The sequence below is a fragment of the Melanerpes formicivorus genome, unplaced genomic scaffold, assembly GCF_026170545.1.
Source record: "Melanerpes formicivorus ecotype bairdi unplaced genomic scaffold, bMelFor1.0.p_v2 SCAF_46, whole genome shotgun sequence".
Taxonomy (NCBI): domain Eukaryota; kingdom Metazoa; phylum Chordata; class Aves; order Piciformes; family Picidae; genus Melanerpes; species Melanerpes formicivorus.
In genome coordinates this window covers 5,743-22,695 of record NW_027142398.1, presented here as the reverse complement: position 1 = coordinate 22,695, position 16,953 = coordinate 5,743, and the positions used below count along the sequence as shown (strand labels likewise).

General features: G+C 59.3%; 1 protein-coding gene across 4 annotated transcripts in view; it reads right to left on the bottom strand.

Annotated features, from left to right (window-relative positions):
• LOC137451746 (omega-hydroxyceramide transacylase-like) overlaps nt 1-16,953 on the bottom strand; it is a 23,362-nt gene extending 6,409 nt beyond the window's left edge. The window contains exons 1-7 of one of the 4 annotated variants that reach the window (XM_068159453.1): nt 16,611-16,939; nt 14,438-14,658; nt 12,457-12,522; nt 10,441-10,650; nt 9,771-9,831; nt 8,712-8,909; nt 1,305-2,750 (exon numbers count right to left, since the gene is read on the bottom strand). In XM_068159453.1, the coding sequence (XP_068015554.1) occupies nt 2,638-2,750; nt 8,712-8,909; nt 9,771-9,831; nt 10,441-10,650; nt 12,457-12,522; nt 14,438-14,658; nt 16,611-16,809 (1,068 nt within the window). In that variant the 5' untranslated portion in view covers nt 16,810-16,939 and the 3' untranslated portion in view covers nt 1,305-2,637. The other 3 variants (XM_068159452.1, XM_068159454.1, XM_068159451.1) reach the window with 3 other exon arrangements.

Below are 16,953 nucleotides of genomic sequence, written 5' to 3'. Positions count from 1 at the left end.
TCCCCAGCTCTGTTGCCCTTCTCTGGACACCTCCCAGCAGCTCAACCTCTTTCCTGACCTGAGGAGCCCAGAGCTGGACACAAAGACCTTTGAGCTCATCCAATCCAACCAGTCTCTCACTCTACCAAGGCTGGGGCTAAACCACAGCCCTCAGCACCACATCTCTGCCTCTTTAAACACCCTCAGGGATGGGGACTCAACCACCTCCCTGGGCTGCCTGTCCCAGCCTTTGAGAACCCTTCCAGGCAAGAAAGTTCTTCTGAGGTCCAACCTAAACCTTCCTTAGGGCAACTTGAGACCATTTTCTCTCACCCTGACACTTGTTCCTTGGGAACCCAACCCCCACCTGGCTCCAGCCTCCTTTCATGGAGCTGTAGAGAGCCAGGAGGTCTCCCCTGCCTTCCTCTCATCCTCTCTGTCACAGCACAGAGCCAAATCATTGAATCACAGAATGGTCAGAGCTGGAAGGGAGCTCAAGGCTCAGGCATCTCCAAGCCCCTGCCATGCCCAGGGACACCTCACACCACAGCAGGTTGCTCACAGCCACCTCCAGCCTGGCTGCAAACACCTCCAGGCAGGAGGCTTCCACCACCTCCCTGGGCAGCCTGGGCCAGGCTCTCACCACCCTCCTGCCCAACAACTTCTTCCTCACAGCCAAGCTCCAGCTCCCCACCTCTAGTTCTGCTCCATCCCCCCCAGTCCTATCCCTCCCTGACACCCTCCAAAGTCCCTCCCCAGCTTTCCTGCAGCCCCCTGCAGATCCTGGAAGGCCACAAGGAGGTCTCCTGGGAGCCTTCTCTCCAGCCTGCACAACCCCAACTCTCTCAGGCAGTCTGCAGAGCAGAGCAGCTCCAGCCCTCTGCTCCTCCTCCTGGCCCTGCTCTGGACACCTTCCAGCCCCTCCAGAGCCTTCCTGGCACAGAGGCTCCAGAGCTGGCCCCAGAGCTCCAGCTGTGGGCTCAGCAGAGTGGAGCAGAGGGGCAGAATCCCCTCCCTGCCCTGCTGGCCACACTTCTCTTGCTGCAGCCCAGGCTCTGCTTGGCTCTCTGGGCTGCCAGTGCTCACTGCTGGCTCCTGCTGAGCTTCTCCTCCCCCAGCACCTCCAAGGCCTTTCCTCCAGGGCTGCTCTCCAGCCATTCCCTGCCCAGTCTATAGCAGTGCCTGGGATTGCCCTGCCCCAGCTGCAGGACCTTGCCCTTGGGCTTGTTGAACCTCCTGGGCCCAGGTCTGCAGCCTGTCAGGTGCTCCAAACCTGAAGAGATCTGCTGGGATCTAAGTATTTCAGGACTCAGCACTCAAGTATCTTTTTGGCTTTGGCTTTATTAACCTTTTCAAGCAGGCACCCCCAGAGCTGTCTGCTTGGCAGGAGCTTGGAGCTGGTGGCAGAGGAGGCAGAGACCAAGCAGGAGCTTGCTCCATCCCTTAGGGAGGCAAGCTGGGAAACCCAGCTGCACCCAGTTCAAACCAGATCCTCTCTTCATCCTCACATCATGGAACCACAGGAGGGGTTGGGTTGGAAGGGACCTTGAAGACCATCCAGGAACCAGAGGATGGGTTGGGTTGGAAGGGAGCTTGAAGACAATCCAGGAACCAGAGGATGGGTTGGGTTGGAAGGGAGCTTGAAGACCATCCAGGGACCAGAGGATGGGTTGGGTTGGAAGGGAGCTTGAAGACCATCCAGGATCTACAGGATGAATGGGTTGGGTTGGAAGGGACCTTGAAGACCATCCAGGAACCAGAGGATGGGTTGGGTTGGAAGGGACCTTGAAGACCATCCAGGAACCAGAGGATGGGTTGGGTTGGAAGGGACCTTGAAGACCATCCAGGATCTACAGGATGAATGGGTTGGGTTGGAAGGGACCTTGAAGACCATCCAGGAACCAGAGGATGGGTTGGGTTGGAAGGGACCTTGAAGACCATCCAAGAACCAGAGGATGGGTTGGGTTGGAAGGGTCCTTGAAGACCATCCAGGAACCAGAGGATGGGTTGGGTTGGAAGGGAGCTTGAAGACCATCCAGGGACCAGAGGATGGGTTGGGTTGGAAGGGTCCTTGAAGACCACCCAGGATCCACAGGATGGGTTGGGTTGGAAGGGACCTTGAAGACCATCCAGGAACCTGAGGATGGGTTGGGTTGGAAGGGACCTTGAAGACCATCCAAGAACCAGAGGATGGGTTGGGTTGGAAGGGTCCTTGAAGACCACCCAGGATCCACAGGATGGATGGGTTGGGTTGGAAGGGACCTTGAAGACCACCCAGGATCCACAGGATGGGTTGGGTTGGAAGGGAGCTTGAAGACCATCCAGGATCCAGAGGATGGGTTGGGTTGGAAGGGACCTTGAAGACCATCCAGGAACCAGAGGATGGGTTGGGTTGGAAAGGACCTTGAAGACCTCCCAGTTCCAACCACCCTGCTGTGGGCAGGGCCTCCTCCCAGCAGCCCAGGTAGCTCAAGCCTTCATCCAACCTGGATTCCAACACTTCCAGGGAGGGAGCAGCCCCAGCTGCTCTGGGCAGCCTGGTCCAAAGTGTCTCCTTTGAAGGTGGGTGGCAGGAGTCAGCTGAGGTGTGGAGGGGAGCAGGAGGAGGAGGGTCGGGGGGGAAGGCTTTGCTGGTGGCACTGCTGCACAGGGTGCTCCTCAGTGCAGCTTGGAGGCTGGCTCCAGGCTGAGGTGCAGGTTGCTCCTTCTCTCTTGCCAGCATGAGCTGGGGCCAGCTGGGGCAGAGCTGCCCTTCTGTGGCTGGCATGGCCCTAAAAAGGAGTAAAACCACATTGCTCAACCTGACAGACACCCCTGGCAGCTCTGCTGTGACAAACTGCCCGTGGGAGCTGCTTCCCTCCCTCCTGCTGCCTAGAGAGCAACAGGATAAGCAGGTTTGGATGTCCTTAAAGCACTGCACTCACAGCACTGCCCTGGTCTGCACTGAGCTCAGCAGAGCTGGGAAGCCCTGAGCTGCAGGGATGAGAGCTTGGAGACAGCCCAGGCCAGCAGGAGCCTGCTCTAAAGCTAGATCCCACTGCAGGTCTTGGGGGAAGGGTTGTCCTGGGCTGTGATCCTGCAGCCCAGCCCAGTGATAACTTGTCCAGCCCAGGCTGGGGCTCAGGCTGCTGGCTGCAGTTGCTTCAGGCCAGACTCTGCCTCTGGTCTAAATACTGAGGAGGAGGCAACTTCTTGTGCAACTGCCCTGGTGGGCACATGGGGAAAGAGGCAAAGCCTTGGGATGAACCTGCTGAGCCAGCCTGGGCAGGCAGCAGAACTCCTCTGGGGGTGCTCTGGCATTAGTGTGGGTTGCACAGAGGTTTGTGCTCTGCTCATCAGGCACCAGCAGTGTGCAGCTAAACACAGAGCAGCCTTTGCCTGGCCCAGGCCATCAGGACTAGCTGTGCCAGGGGAAGATGAGGCTGGAGGAGAGGAGAAAGTTCTTCCCAGAGAGAGTTGTTAGCCATTGGGATGTGCTGCCCAGGGAGGTGGTGGAGTCCCCATCCCTGGAGGTGTTCCAGAGGGGATTGGATGTGGCTCTTGGAGCCATGGGTTTGTCATGAGGTCTGTGGTGACATCTTGGACTTGATGAGCTTTGAGGTCTCTTCCAGCCTTGGTGATGCTGTGGTGCTGTGACTCTTCCTTGGAGGCTGACTGCCCTGCTCTACCTCTTGGCTGCTCTCTGGAGTAACAACTTAATAGAATCAGGGATTTGTAGAAAGGTTTTAGTTGGAAGGGACCTTAAAGCTCAGCCAGCTCCAACCCCCTGCCATGGGCATGGACACCTCTCACCAGCCCAGGCTGCTTGAGGCTTCATCCAGCCTGGCCTTGGACACTTCCAGGGAGGAGGCAGCCACAGCCTCCCTGGGCAGCCTGTGCCAGAGTCTCACCACCCTCAGGCTGAAGAACTTCTTCCTCAGCTCCACTCCAACCCTGCTCTGCCTCAGTTTCAAACCCTTCCCCCTTGGCCTGGCTCCAGACACCCTCATGGAAAGTCTCTCTGCAGCCTTCCTGCAGGATCCCTTCAGGTGCTGCCAGGCAGCTCTGAGGTCCCTCTGGAGCCTTCTCCTCTCCAGGCTGAACCCCCCCAGCTCCCTCAGCCTGTGCTCACAGCAGAGCCCTTGGAGCATCTTTGTGGCCTCCTCTGGCCTCACTCCTGCAGCTCTGAGTCCTTCTCATGCTGGGGACAGCAGCACTGGAGGCAGGCTTGGAGGTGAGGTCTGAGCAGAGCAGAGCAAAAGCAGGGATCCTGCTCCCAGCCCTTTCTCTCTGGTCTTCCCCTCCTAGCTGGAGCACAGCAAGATTTGGGCCTTTATTTTTGTTTGTTTGTCCTTCTTTCCTCACTTTTTTTATTTCACTCAACACCTGAAAAACCACCACTGGGATGGCAGAGCTGCAGCACTGCTCCTAAGCTGAGAGGCACTTGCAAGGGTGAGAGATGTAGCAAGAGGAAGAGAAGGAATAGCAACAGCAAGGCAGGAAAAGCTGCATGCCACTGGGTGCTTCTTTGGCTTCCACTAGGAGCAGACACTTCCCTCTGGGATGCTGAGGGGTCTCTGGTGTTCCACATCCCAGCTGGAAAGGGAGAGGGAATTTAAGAAGGACATTGAGAGACTGGAGGGTGTCCAGAGAAGGGCAACAAAGCTGGGGAGGGGTCTGGGGCACAGACCTGGGAGGAGAGGCTGAGGGAGCTGGGGTTGCTTAGCCTGCAGAAGAGGAGGCTCAGGGGAGACCTTCTTGCTCTCTGCAACTCCCTGAAGGGAGGTTGGAGCCAGGAAGAGGTTGGGCTCTTCTCCCAGGCAAGCAGCAGCAGAACAAGAGGACACAGTCTCCAGCTGTGCCAGGGGAGGTTTAGGCTGGAGGTGAGGAGAAAGTTCTTCCCAGCAAGAGAGATTGGCCCTGGGGATGTGCTGCCCAGGGAGGTGGTGGAGTCCCCATCCCTGGAGGTGTTTGGAAGAGCCTGGATGAGGCCCTTGGAGCCATGGTTTAGTTGTCAGGAGGTGCTGGGGGATAGGTTGGACTTGGTGATCTCTGAGGTCTTTTCCAAGCTGATTGATTCTATGATTCTATTTTGGAGAGGATTGGAGAAAAGGAGAACTTTGGGGATGCAGCTTGCCTTGTGTTGCTGAAACAACCCCAAAGGACAGGGAAGAGATTTAGCTGCAGCTCAAACCAGCTGCTTAGCTGCAGCTCCAACCAGCTGTTCAGCTGCATCTCTATCCATCTGCTTAGGTACAGCTCCAACCATCTGTTCAGCTGCAGCTCCAACCATCTGCTCAGCTGCAGCTCCAACCAGCTGCTCAGCTGCAGCTCCAACCATCTGCTTAGCTGCAGCTCCAACCATCTGCTTAGCTGCAGCTCCAACCATCTGTTCAGCTGCAGCTCCAACCAGCTGCTTAGCTGCACCTCTAACCATCTGCTCAGCTGCAGCTCCAACCAGCTGCTTAGCTGCAGCTTCAACCATCTGTTCAGCTGCAGCTCCAACCATCTGCTTAGCTGCAGCTCCAACCATCTGCTTAGCTGCACCTCTAACCATCTGTTCAGCAGCAGCTCCAAACATCTGCTTAGCTGCACCTCTAACCATCTGTTCAGCAGCAGCTCCAACCATCTGCTTAGCTGCACCTCCAACCATCTGTTCAGCTGCAGCTCCAACCATCTGCTTAGCTGCAGCTCCAACCATCTGCTTAGCTGCAGCTCCAACCAGCTGCTCAGCTGCAGCTCCAACCAGCTGCTTAGCTGCAGCTCCAACCATCTGTTCAGCTGCAGCTCCAACCAGCTGTTCAGCTGCAGCTCCAACCATCTGTTCAGCTGCAGCTCCAACCATCTGCTTAGCTGCAGCTCCAACCATCTGCTCAGCTGCAGCTCCAACCAGCTGCTTAGCTGCAGCTCCAACCATCTGTTCAGCTGCAGCTCCAACCATCTGTCCAGCTGCAGCTCCAACCATCTGTTCAGCTGCAGCTCCAACCATCTGCTTAGCTGCAGCTCCAACCATCTGTCCAGCTGCAGCTCCAACCAGCTGCTTAGCTGCAGCTCCAACCATCTGCTCAGCTGCAGCTCCAGCCATCTGTTCAGCTGCAGCTCCAACCATCTGTCCAGCTGCAGCTCCACCCAGCTGCTTAGCTGCAGCTCCAACCATCTGTCCAGCTGCAGCTCCACCCAGCTGCTTAGCTGCAGCTCCAACCATCTGTCCAGCTGCAGCTCCACCCAGCTGCTCAGCTGCAGCTCCAACCATCTGTCCAGCTGCAGCTCCACCCAGCTGCTCAGCTGCAGCTCCAACCATCTGCTCAGCTGCAGCTCCAACCAGCTGCTTAGCTGCAGCTCCACCCAGCTGCTTAGCTGCAGCTCCAACCATCTGCTCAGCTGCAGCTCCAGCCATCTGTTCAGCTGCAGCTCCAACCATCTGTCCAGCTGCAGCTCCACCCAGCTGCTTAGCTGCAGCTCCAACCATCTGTCCAGCTGCAGCTCCACCCAGCTGCTTAGCTGCAGCTCCAACCATCTGCTCAGCTGCAGCTCCAGCCATCTGTTCAGCTGCAGCTCCAACCATCTGTCCAGCTGCAGCTCCACCCAGCTGCTTAGCTGCAGCTCCAACCATCTGTCCAGCTGCAGCTCCACCCAGCTGCTTAGCTGCAGCTCCAACCATCTGTCCAGCTGCAGCTCCACCCAGCTGCTTAGCTGCAGCTCCAACCATCTGCTCAGCTGCAGCTCCAACCATCTGTCCAGCTGCAGCTCCACCCAGCTGCTCAGCTGCAGCTCCAACCATCTGTCCAGCTGCAGCTCCACCCAGCTGCTCAGCTGCAGCTCCAACCATCTGCTCAGCTGCAGCTCCAACCAGCTGCTTAGCTGCAGCTCCACCCAGCTGCTTAGCTGCAGCTCCAACCATCTGTCCAGCTGCAGCTCCACCCAGCTGCTCAGCTGCAGCTCCAACCATCTGTCCAGCTGCAGCTCCACCCAGCTGCTTAGCTGCAGCTCCAACCATCTGTTCAGCTGCAGCTCCAACCAGCTGCTCAGCTGCAGCTCCAACCATCTGTTCAGCTGCAGCTCCAACCAGCTGCTTAGCTGCAGCTCCAACCAGCTGCTTAGCTGCACCTCTAACCATCTGTTCAGCTGCAGCTCCAACCAGCTGCTTAGCTGCAGCTCCAACCATCTGTTCAGCTGCAGCTCCAACCATCTGCTCAGCTGCAGCTCCAACCATCTGCTTAGCTGCAGCTCCAACCATCTGCTCAGCTGCAGCTCCAACCATCTGCTTAGCTGCAGCTCCAACCATCTGTTCAGCTGCAGCTCCAACCATCTGCTTAGCTGCAGCTCCAACCAGCTGCTTAGCTGCAGCTCCAACCATCTGCTTAGCTGCAGCTCCAACCATCTGCTTAGCTGCACCTCCAACCAGCTGCTCAGCTGCAGCTCCAACCAGCTGCTCAGCTGCAGCTCCAACCATCTGCTCAGCTGCAGCTCCAACCATCTGTTCAGCTGCAGCTCCAACCATCTGTTCAGCTGCAGCTCCAACCAGCTGCTTAGCTGCACCTCTAACCATCTGCTCAGCTGCAGCTCCAACCAGCTGCTTAGCTGCAGCTTCAACCATCTGTTCAGCTGCAGCTCCAACCATCTGCTTAGCTGCACCTCTAACCATCTGTTCAGCTGCAGCTCCAACCATCTGCTCAGCTGCAGCTCCAACCATCTGCTTAGCTGCAGCTCCAACCATCTGCTCAGCTGCAGCTCCAACCATCTGTTCAGCTGCAGCTCCAACCATCTGCTTAGCTGCACCTCCAACCAGCTGCTCAGCTGCAGCTCCAACCATCTGCTCAGCTGCAGCTCCAACCAGCTGCTTAGCTGCAGCTCCAACCAGCTGCTCAGCTGCAGCTCCAACCAGCTGCTTAGCTGCAGCTCCAACCATCTGTTCAGCTGCAGCTCCAACCATCTGCTTAGCTGCAGCTCCAAACACCTGTTTAGCTTCACAGGATCACAGGGGTGGAAGGGACCCACAGACATCATTGAGTCCAACCCCCTGCCAGAGCAGGAGCACAGAATCCAGCTCAGGTCACACAGAACACATCCAGACAGGGCTGGAAAGGCTCCAGAGCAGGAGACTCCACAACCTCTCTGTGCAGCCTGCTCCAGGGCTCTGGGAGCCTCACAGTGCAGAAGTTCCTCCTCATGCTGAGCTGGAACCTCCTGTGCTGCAGTTTCTATCCATTGCCTCTTGTCTTATGCCAGGGTGCAGCTGAGCAGAGCCTGTCCCCTCCCTCCTGATCTTGATAGACATTGATCAGATCCCTCTCAGCCTTCCCCTCTCCACACTAACCACCCCCAGGGCTCTCAGCCTCTCCTCCTCAGGCAGTCTCCAATCCCTTAATCATCCTTGTAGCCCTCCCTTGGACTCTGTCCAGCAGATCCCTGTCCCTCCTGAGCTGGGCAGCCCAGAACTGGATGCAATATTCCAGGTGAGGTCTCACAGGGGCAGAGCAGAGGGGGAGGAGAACCTCCCTGGCTCTGCTGCCACCCTCTGCATGCAGCCTCTTACTCCTCTGCAGACTAAGAAGCTGTCAGCTTCCTGGAGCACCTTGGCCCTCCTGACCCCCAGCCATGTCTTCATCTTCCAGCACTTCTGCTCCACCTTCACTGCTTGCTTCACTCTCCCATTCCTGCAGTTCTCCCCTGCTGGAGCCTTCAGAAAGCCTCTTCTGGCAGTGAGAGAGGTAAAGAACAGAGAGGTAGTAAGGGACCTGCTGCTCCTCTACCTTTCTGAGGGTGAAGGAGATGCTGTGAGGCTTCCTCTTCCACTCCATCTGCTGCCCTGGTGCTCTCCAGGTTCCCCTTGGTGACATCCTCAGGGCCTGTGGCTCTGAAGTGCAGCAGCCTTGTCTCTGGCTTCGGGCTCGATCCCTTGGTCAAGGAAAGCACAAAGTCCTCCTCGAGGTAATTTACACCAAACATGCCTGGGGGAGGAACAGAGAATTCAACTCTCAGTGCCTGGGGCTCAGCCACCAGCTCTCCAGGGCAGGCCCAGGGCTGGCTGGACTGATGGCCACAGTGCAGGGCTGGTCTGAGCTGGGTTGCTGGCTCAGGGATCACCAAACCCTTGCTGCACCAGGGGGTTGTGAGTCTTGCACCACACAGGGCACCTGAGTCTGCACTTCTCCTCTCTAGGTCCTGGGGATCAGCACTCCCTGGACAGCTCTGCCATGCCCAGCATGGCACAGAGGAGGTGACCTGACAGTGAGCTGCAGCATCTCTCCTGTAGGACAGGCTGAGAGACTTGGGGCTGCTCAGCCTGGAGAGGAGAAGGCTCCAAGGGAGACCTCAGAGCTGCATTTCAATATCTGAAGGCTGGGGAGGAGCTGTTCAGAAGGGGCTGTGGGGACAGGATGAGAGGCAATGGTTTGAAACTGGATCAGGGGAGGTTTAGGTTGGACATCAGGAGGAAGTTCTGCACAGTGGGAATGGTAACACACTCGAAGGGGGTGCCCAGGGAGGTGGTTGAGGATCCATCCCTGGAGGCATTCAAGATCAGGCTTGGTGTGGCCCTGGGCAGCCTGAACTGTCCCTGCTGACTGCAGGGGGGGTTGGACAAGATGAGGTTTGAGGCTCCCTTCCAACCTGTGAAAGATCAGAGGGGAAGCTGTGAGCAAGGAGCTTCAGGAGAGGCTGCAGAGAGGGTGGGAATCAAAGAACTCTGGGGGACATCTCTCTGCCCTGGTCCCTCTGGGGGCAGTGTCCATGGCTCTTACCTTGTGTCAGCACACCAAGGTTGTAAGGGAAGCACCCAACCTACCTGCTCTTCACTCCCAGTGCCTTACCCAGTCGTTGCAAGTAGGAGAGTGTGTCCTGGTAGCCATGGGCATAAATCTCCTCCAGACGCTGCATGGGGGAGGTGAGAGTCAGGGCAGAGGGAGCAGCCCCAGGAGGGGCCTGGGGGCTCTGAGTATCAGAGAATCACAGAGCTGGCAGGGCTGGAAGGGAGCTCAAGGCTCAGCCAGCTCCAAGCCCCTGCCGTGGGCAGGGACACCTCACACCACAGCAGGTTGCTCCCAGCCACCTCCAGCCTGGCTGCAAACATCTCCAGGCAGGAGGATGAGGCTTCCACCACCTCCCTGGGCAGCCTGTGCCAGGCTCTCACCACCCTCCTGGGGAACAACTTCTCCCTGCCATCCAATCTCCATCTCCCCACTTCTAGTTCTGCTCCAGCCCCCCCAGTCCTATCCCTCCCTGACACCCTCCAAAGTCCCTCCCCAGCTTTCTTGGAGCCCTCTGCAGCTCCTGGAAGGCCACAATTAGGTCTCCCCAGAGATGAGGTTGTCCAGAGCCACCTCCAGCCTGGCTGCAAACACCTCCAGGCAGGAGGCTTCCACCACCTCCCTGGGCAGCCTGGGCCAGGCTCTCACCACCCTCCTGGGGACCAGCTTCTCCCTGCCATCCAATCTGAGCCTCCCCACTTCTGGTTCTGTTCCATCCCCCCCGGGGGCTCACCTGGCACGAGGGGAGCTGGAAAATGTGCAGCAGGCGTCGGAAGTTGCTTTTGGAGATCTGCAGGATGCAGTCAGAGATCTGGAAGGTGAGGAAGGCAGCAGGGCTCTCCCTGGGGCAGATGTCGTACTCGCCGGCGAAGGCGGAGATGGTGATGGTGGAGCGCGACACGAAGCTGGCCCTCCACATCCCCAGCTCTCCGTCCACGTAGTGCTGGGAGGGCAACCAGGCAGCCCTCAGCCCTCTGGGCAGGCTGCTGAGCCAGGCCTGCAGCTGCCTGAGGGGCTGGGCTCCATCAGCACAGGATCACAGAGCTGGCAAGGCTGGGAGGGAGCTCAAGGATCAGCCAGTCCCAAGCCCCTGCCATGGGCAGGGACACCTCACACCACAGCAACTTGCTCACAGCCACCTCCAGCCTGGCTGCAAACACCTCCAGGCAGGAGGATGAGGATGCCACCACCTCCCTGGGCAGCCTGTGCCAGGCTCTCACCACCCTCCTGGGGAACAACTTCTTCCTCACAGCCAATCTCCATCTCCCCACTTCTAGTTCTGTTCCATCCCCCCAGTCCTGTCCCTCCCTGACACCCTCCAAAGTCCCTCCCCAGCTTTCTTGGAGCTCCCTTCAGATCCTGGGAGGCCACAAGGAGGTCTCCTTGGAGCCTTCTCTTCTCCAGACTGAACAATGATCTTTGAGGTCCCTTCCAACCCCTGACCTTCTGTGGTTCTGTTTCTTTCCCCACCTAGGCCCAGCCTAGTCTGAGGTGCTGAGGCTACAGAGATTCCCTTCTAGGGAATGACCTTGTCCCAAGTTCTCCAGGTCATGGAATCATGGAATTGACCTTTAAGATCCCCCCTGCCCCACCTTCCTGCCAGAGAAGTCTCAGTAATGAAACTGGGGGGAAAGCAGCAGAAAAGGGTTGAGGGGAAATGTCAGTGCTGGTGGAATGCTGGAGCAGGCTGCCCAGGGAGGTGGTGGAGACCCTGGCCCTGGAGACAGTCAGGTTCAGCCTGGCTGTGGCCCTGGGCAGCCTGGTCATAGAATCATAGAATCAACAAGGTTGGAAAAGACCTCAAAGATCATCAAGTCCAAGCTGTCCCCCAGCACCTCCTGACTGACTAAACCAAGGGCCACAGCCAATCCCCTCTTGAACACCTCCAGGGATGGGGATTCCACCACCTCCCTGGGCAGCACATCCCAAGGGCTAACAACTCTCTCTAGGAAGAACTTTCTCCTCACCTCCAGCCTAACCCTCCCCTGGCACAGCTTGAGACTGTGTCCTCTTGTTCTGCTGCTGGGTACCTGCCTGGGAGAAGAGCCCAACCCCCACCTGGCTCCAGCGTCCCTGCAGGGAGTTGCAGAGAGCAAGAAGGTCTCCCCTGAGCCTCCTCTTCTGCAGGCTAAGCAACCCCAGCTCCCTCAGCCTCTCCTCCCAGGGCTGTGCCCCAGACCCCTCCCCAGCTTTGTTGCCCTTCTCTGGACACCTTCCAGCAGCTCAACCTCTTTCCTGACCTGAGGAGCCCAGAGCTGGCCACAGGACTCCAGGTGTGGCCTCAGCAGTGCTGAGCACAGGGCAGGATGAGCTCCCTGCTCCTGCTGGCCACAGGCTCCCTGTGCAGGCCAGGCTGCCCTTGGCCTTCTTGGCCCCCTGGGCACACTGCTGGCTCCTGTTCAGGCAGCTGTCAATCACTACCCCCAGGTACTGGTTGGAGGTGTCCCTGCTGACTGCAGAAGGCTTGGACAAGATGACCTTGGAGGGTCCCTTGCAAGCCAATGCAACCTGTGGCCTGTGAGCCCCCTGAGAGGTGAGGATGTGACCTTGTGAGGAGGTCATGGCTGCACTGCAGGGCACCTAGCTCCAGTTCTGCTGCCTGCAGAAGCTCTGTGGACACAGCAGCAGGCAGCACTGGTGGCAAACCCAGGGGCAACCATTCCCAGTGCCACCACTGGCCAGAGGAGCCAGGCTGGATGGGTCCCTGGCACGACCTGGGGTAGAGCCTCAAGAGCACAAAGCCACTCACCACCCCCTGGTAGGTAGGAGGCACGAAGCCAAAGTACACAGGGATGAAGCAGCTGCAGCTGATGGCCTGTGGGGGAGATGGAAAGTGTGGAGGTGAGCAAAGAGCAATGGAAGCCTCTTGCCCCTGGTGGCTCAGCTGTGGATGCCCAAACAGGGACCTGGAGCTGGGCTGCTGGACACCACTGAGTGATGTGGAACAAAGCATCCACAGCCAGGCTGGGAGCAACAGGAAGGTAACCTGCAAATGCAAATTCACCCAGGGCAAGGGCAGGGAACTGCCCCTGGGGAGCAGCAACCTCCTGCAGCAGCACAGCTGAGGGGGGACCTGCTGGAGAGCAGCTCCAAGGAGCAGCAGCTGGGAGTGCTGGGGGCCAGCAAGGTCCCCAGGAGCCAGCAAGGAGCCCTCAGGGCCAAGGAGCTCCATGGGGGCCTGGGGGGCATGGAGAAGAGTGTGGCCAGCAGGGCAGGGGAGGGGCTGCTGCCCCTCTGCTCTGCCCCAGCCAGGCCACAGCTGGAGCCCTGGGGCCAGCTCTGGGCTCCCCAGCTCAGGAGGGACAGAGAAGTGCTGGAGAGAGTCCAGGGGAGGCTGGGAAGCTGCTGGGGGGCCTGGAGCAGCTCTGGGAGCAGCAAAGGCTGAGAGCCCTGGGGCTGAGAGCCTGGAGCAGAGCAGCCCCAGAGGGCAGCTGAGCAATGCTCAGCAAGAGCTAAAGGAGCTGTGGGGGGCAAGAGGCTGGGGCCAGGCTCTGCTGAGTGGTGCCCAGGGCCAGGCCAAGGGGCAAGGGGCACAAAGTGTCAGGCAGGAGGTTGGAGCTGAGCAGGAGGAGAAAGTTGTTTGGGGTGAGGCTGCTGGAGCCTGGAGCAGGCTGCCCAGAGAGGTTGTGGAGTCTGCTGGGAGGGAGAGCTTCCAACCCCCCCTGGGCACTGTGCCCCTGGGCAAGCTGCTGGGGGAGCCCTGCTGGGGCAGGGGTTGGAGTGGCTGAGCTCTGCTGGGGGAGCCCTGCTGGGGCAGGGGTTGGAGTGGCTGAGCTCTGCTGGGGGAGCCCTGCTGGGGCAGGGGCTGGAGTGGCTGAGCTCTGCTGGGGCAGCCCTGCTGGGGCAGGGGGGGTTGGAGTGGGTGAGCTCCAGAGCTCCCTTCCAGCCTGCCCCATGCTGGAGCTCTGGGATTCCATTCCCTGCACTCAGGCTGTGTTGGCAATTCAGCCTGGAGCTAATTTCTTCTTGTGACCCTGCCTAGCTTCAGAAGGTGATAAGGACAGAAACCATGGCATGGGCTGTGGATAGGGCAGGGGCAGGGGCAGGGGCAGGAGCAGGGGCAGGGGCAGGAGCAGGGACAGGGACAGGGACAGGGGCAGGAGCAGGGGCAGGGGAAGGAGCAGGAGCAGGGGCAGGGACAGGGGAAGGAGCAGGGACAGGGACAGGGACAGGAGCAGGGGCAGGGGCAGGAGCAGGGACAGGGACAGGGACAGGGGCAGGAGCAGGGGCAGGAGCAGGAGCAGGGGCAGGAGCAGGAGCAGGGGCAGGGGCAGGAGCAGGAGCAGGAGCAGGAGCAGGGACAGGGACAGGGGCAGGGGCAGGGGAAGGAGCAGGAGCAGGGGCAGGGGCAGGGGCAGGAGCAGGGGCAGGGGCAAGGGCAGGAGCAAGGGCAGGAGCAGGGGCAGGGGCAGGGGCAGGGGCAGGAGCAGGGGCAGGGGCAGGGGCAGGAGCAGGGGCAGGGGCAGGGGCAGGAGCAGGGGCAGGGGCAGGAGCAGGGGCAGGGGCAGGGGCAGGAGCAGGAGCAGGAGCAGGAGCAGGGGCAGGGGCAGGAGCAGGGGCAGGGGCAGGAGCAGGGGCAGGGGCAGGGGCAGGAGCAGGAGCAGGGGCAGGGGCAGGGGCAGGAGCAGGGGCAGGGGCAGGGGCAGGGGCAGGGGCAGGGGCAGGAGCAGGGGCAGGGGCAGGGCCAGGGCATCTCCTGCTGCTTGTGCCCTCTCTGGGGCTGCCCTCACCTGGATGAGGTCCTCCCTGGAGGCGAAGTCTGACACCAGGACGCAGCGCCAGTCCCGCAGGCGGGTGAGGATGATGTGCAGCTTCCCAGACACCAGCTGGTGGGCATTGGGAGGCAGGTGTTTGTTTAAACACTCCTGCAGGAGCCTCATGGCTTTTCCTCCCACAATGAAGGGCAGGTAGGACCTGCTCACGATGTCCTGGAAGATCTGCTTCAGCTCATCTAAGGCAAAGCGAGGGCAGGTCACACAGGCACACACACAGGAGGGCTTTGAAAGGCTCCACAAGCTCTCTGGGCAGCCTGCTCCAGGCCTCCAGCACCCTCACACCAAAGAACTTTCTCCTCCCAGTGAGGTGGAAGCTCTTGGGTGCCAGCTTGTAACTGTTGTTCCTTGTCCCGGTGCTGGGCGCCCCCCAGAAGGAGCTTGGCACCTTCACCTCGACCCCCACCCCTCAGAGCAGCCTTCCAGCACCTGAAAGGGCTCCAGGAGAGCTGGGGAGGGACTTAGGACAAAGGCTGGGAGGGACAGGATGAGGGAGAGTGGATTGAAGCTTGAGGAGGGGAGATTGAGACTGGAGAGGAGGAAGAAATTGTTGAGAGTGAGGCTGGGGAGAGCCTGGCACAGGCTGCCCAGGGAGGCTGGGGCTGTGCCCTGCTTGGAGATGCTCAGGACCAGGCTGGATGAGGCCTTGAGCAAGCTGTGCTGAGGGGAGGTGTCCCTGCCCAGGGCAGGGGGTTGGAGCTGGATGGTCTTCAAGTTCCCTTCCAACCCATTTTAGGATTCCATGATTCTATGATTTGGGACCAGGAGCCCCTTGGCTAAGAGGCTGTGTGAGGAATGGAAGAGAGGAGAGGAGAGGAGAGGAGAGGAGAGGAGAGGAGAGGAGAGGAGAGGAGAGGAGAGGAGAGGAGAGGAGAGGAGAGGAGAGGAGAGGAGAGGAGAGGAGAGGAGAGGAGAGGAGAGGAGAGGAGAGGAGAGGAGAGGAGAGGAGAGGAGAGGAGAGGAGAGGAGAGGAGAGGAGAGGAGAGGAGAGGAGAGGAGAGGAGAGGAGAGGAGAGGAGAGGAGAGGAGAGGAGAGGAGAGGAGAGGAGAGGAGAGGAGAGGAGAGGAGAGGAGAGGAGAGGAGAGGAGAGGAGAGGAGAGGAGAGGAGAGGAGAGGAGAGGAGAGGAGAGGAGAGGAGAGGAGAGGAGAGGAAGAGAATAGAATTAACCAGGTTGGAAAAGACCTTTGAGATCACCAAGTCCAACCTCTCCCCCAGCACCATCTGATCAACTCAGCCATGGCACCAAGGGCCTCATCCAGGCTCTTCCTAAACACTTCCAGGGATGGGGACTCCACCACCTCCCTGGGCAGCACATCCCAAGAGCCAAATCTCTCTTTCTGGGAAGAATTTCTTCATCACCCCCAGCCTGAACCTCCCCTGGCACAGCCTGAGACTGTGTCCTCTTGTTTTGCTCCTTGTTTCCCCATCACTGCTGCCCCAGGCAGTGGGGAAAGGTCTGGTGAGCAAAGAAGAATATTTGGCTCAGCCATGATCATAGTATCATAGAATCAGTCAGGGTTGGAAGGGACCACAAGGATCATCTAGTTCCAGCCCCCCTGCCATGGGCAGGGACACCCCACACTAGATCAGCCTGGCCACAGCCTCAGCCAGCCTGGCCTTAAACACCTCCAGGGACAGGGCCCCAACCACCTCCCTGCACAACCCATTCCAGGGCTTCACCACTCTCCTGGGGAAGAACTTCCTCCTCCCCTCCAGCCTCAATCTCCCCACCTCCAGCTTCATTCCATTCCCCCTAGTCCTAGCACTGCCTGAGATCCTGAGCAGTCCCTCCCCAGCCTTCCTGCAGCCCCCTGCAGATCCTGGAAGGCCACAATGAGGTCACCTCAGAGCCTTCTCTTCTCCAGACTGAACAGCCCCAACTCCTGCAGTCTGTCCTCACAGGAGAGGACCAGTGATACCAGTGACACCAGTGATACCAGTGACACCAGTGATACCAGTGACACCAGTGAAAGCTCAGGAGCAGCTGTCCAAGGCCAGGCTGGATGAGGCCTTGAGCAGCTTGGGCTGCTGGGAGGGGTCCCTGCCCATGGCAGGGGGGTTGGAGCTGGATGAGCTTTGAGGTCCCTTCCAACCCCAATCCCCCCCACGCCTCTCCGCCTGGCCCTTACCTGCGTCACAGCCACACAGCCCCAAGGTGGCCACGATTGATCCTGAGGATGCTCCATAGATCTTGGATGCAGCTTTCAGGATGTCAGGGGAGAGCTCCTGCAGAGCTGCCCACACCCCAGCTTCATACACCAGCATGAAGCTGCAGCCTCTGAACAGGATGGAGAAAGGTCTCCTCTTCTCCTTCCCCCCTGCCTCCATCCCCTCTGCCCTCCAGCAGCCTCTCAAGCCACCAGAAAGCAGCTGCCCAGCACAGGCTTGGAGCTTCCTCCCTCTCCTCAGCTGTGACTGCTCCCAGCCTTCTGTCTCTGAGCACACTCTGGCTGGCTTATATCTCTGAGAGGT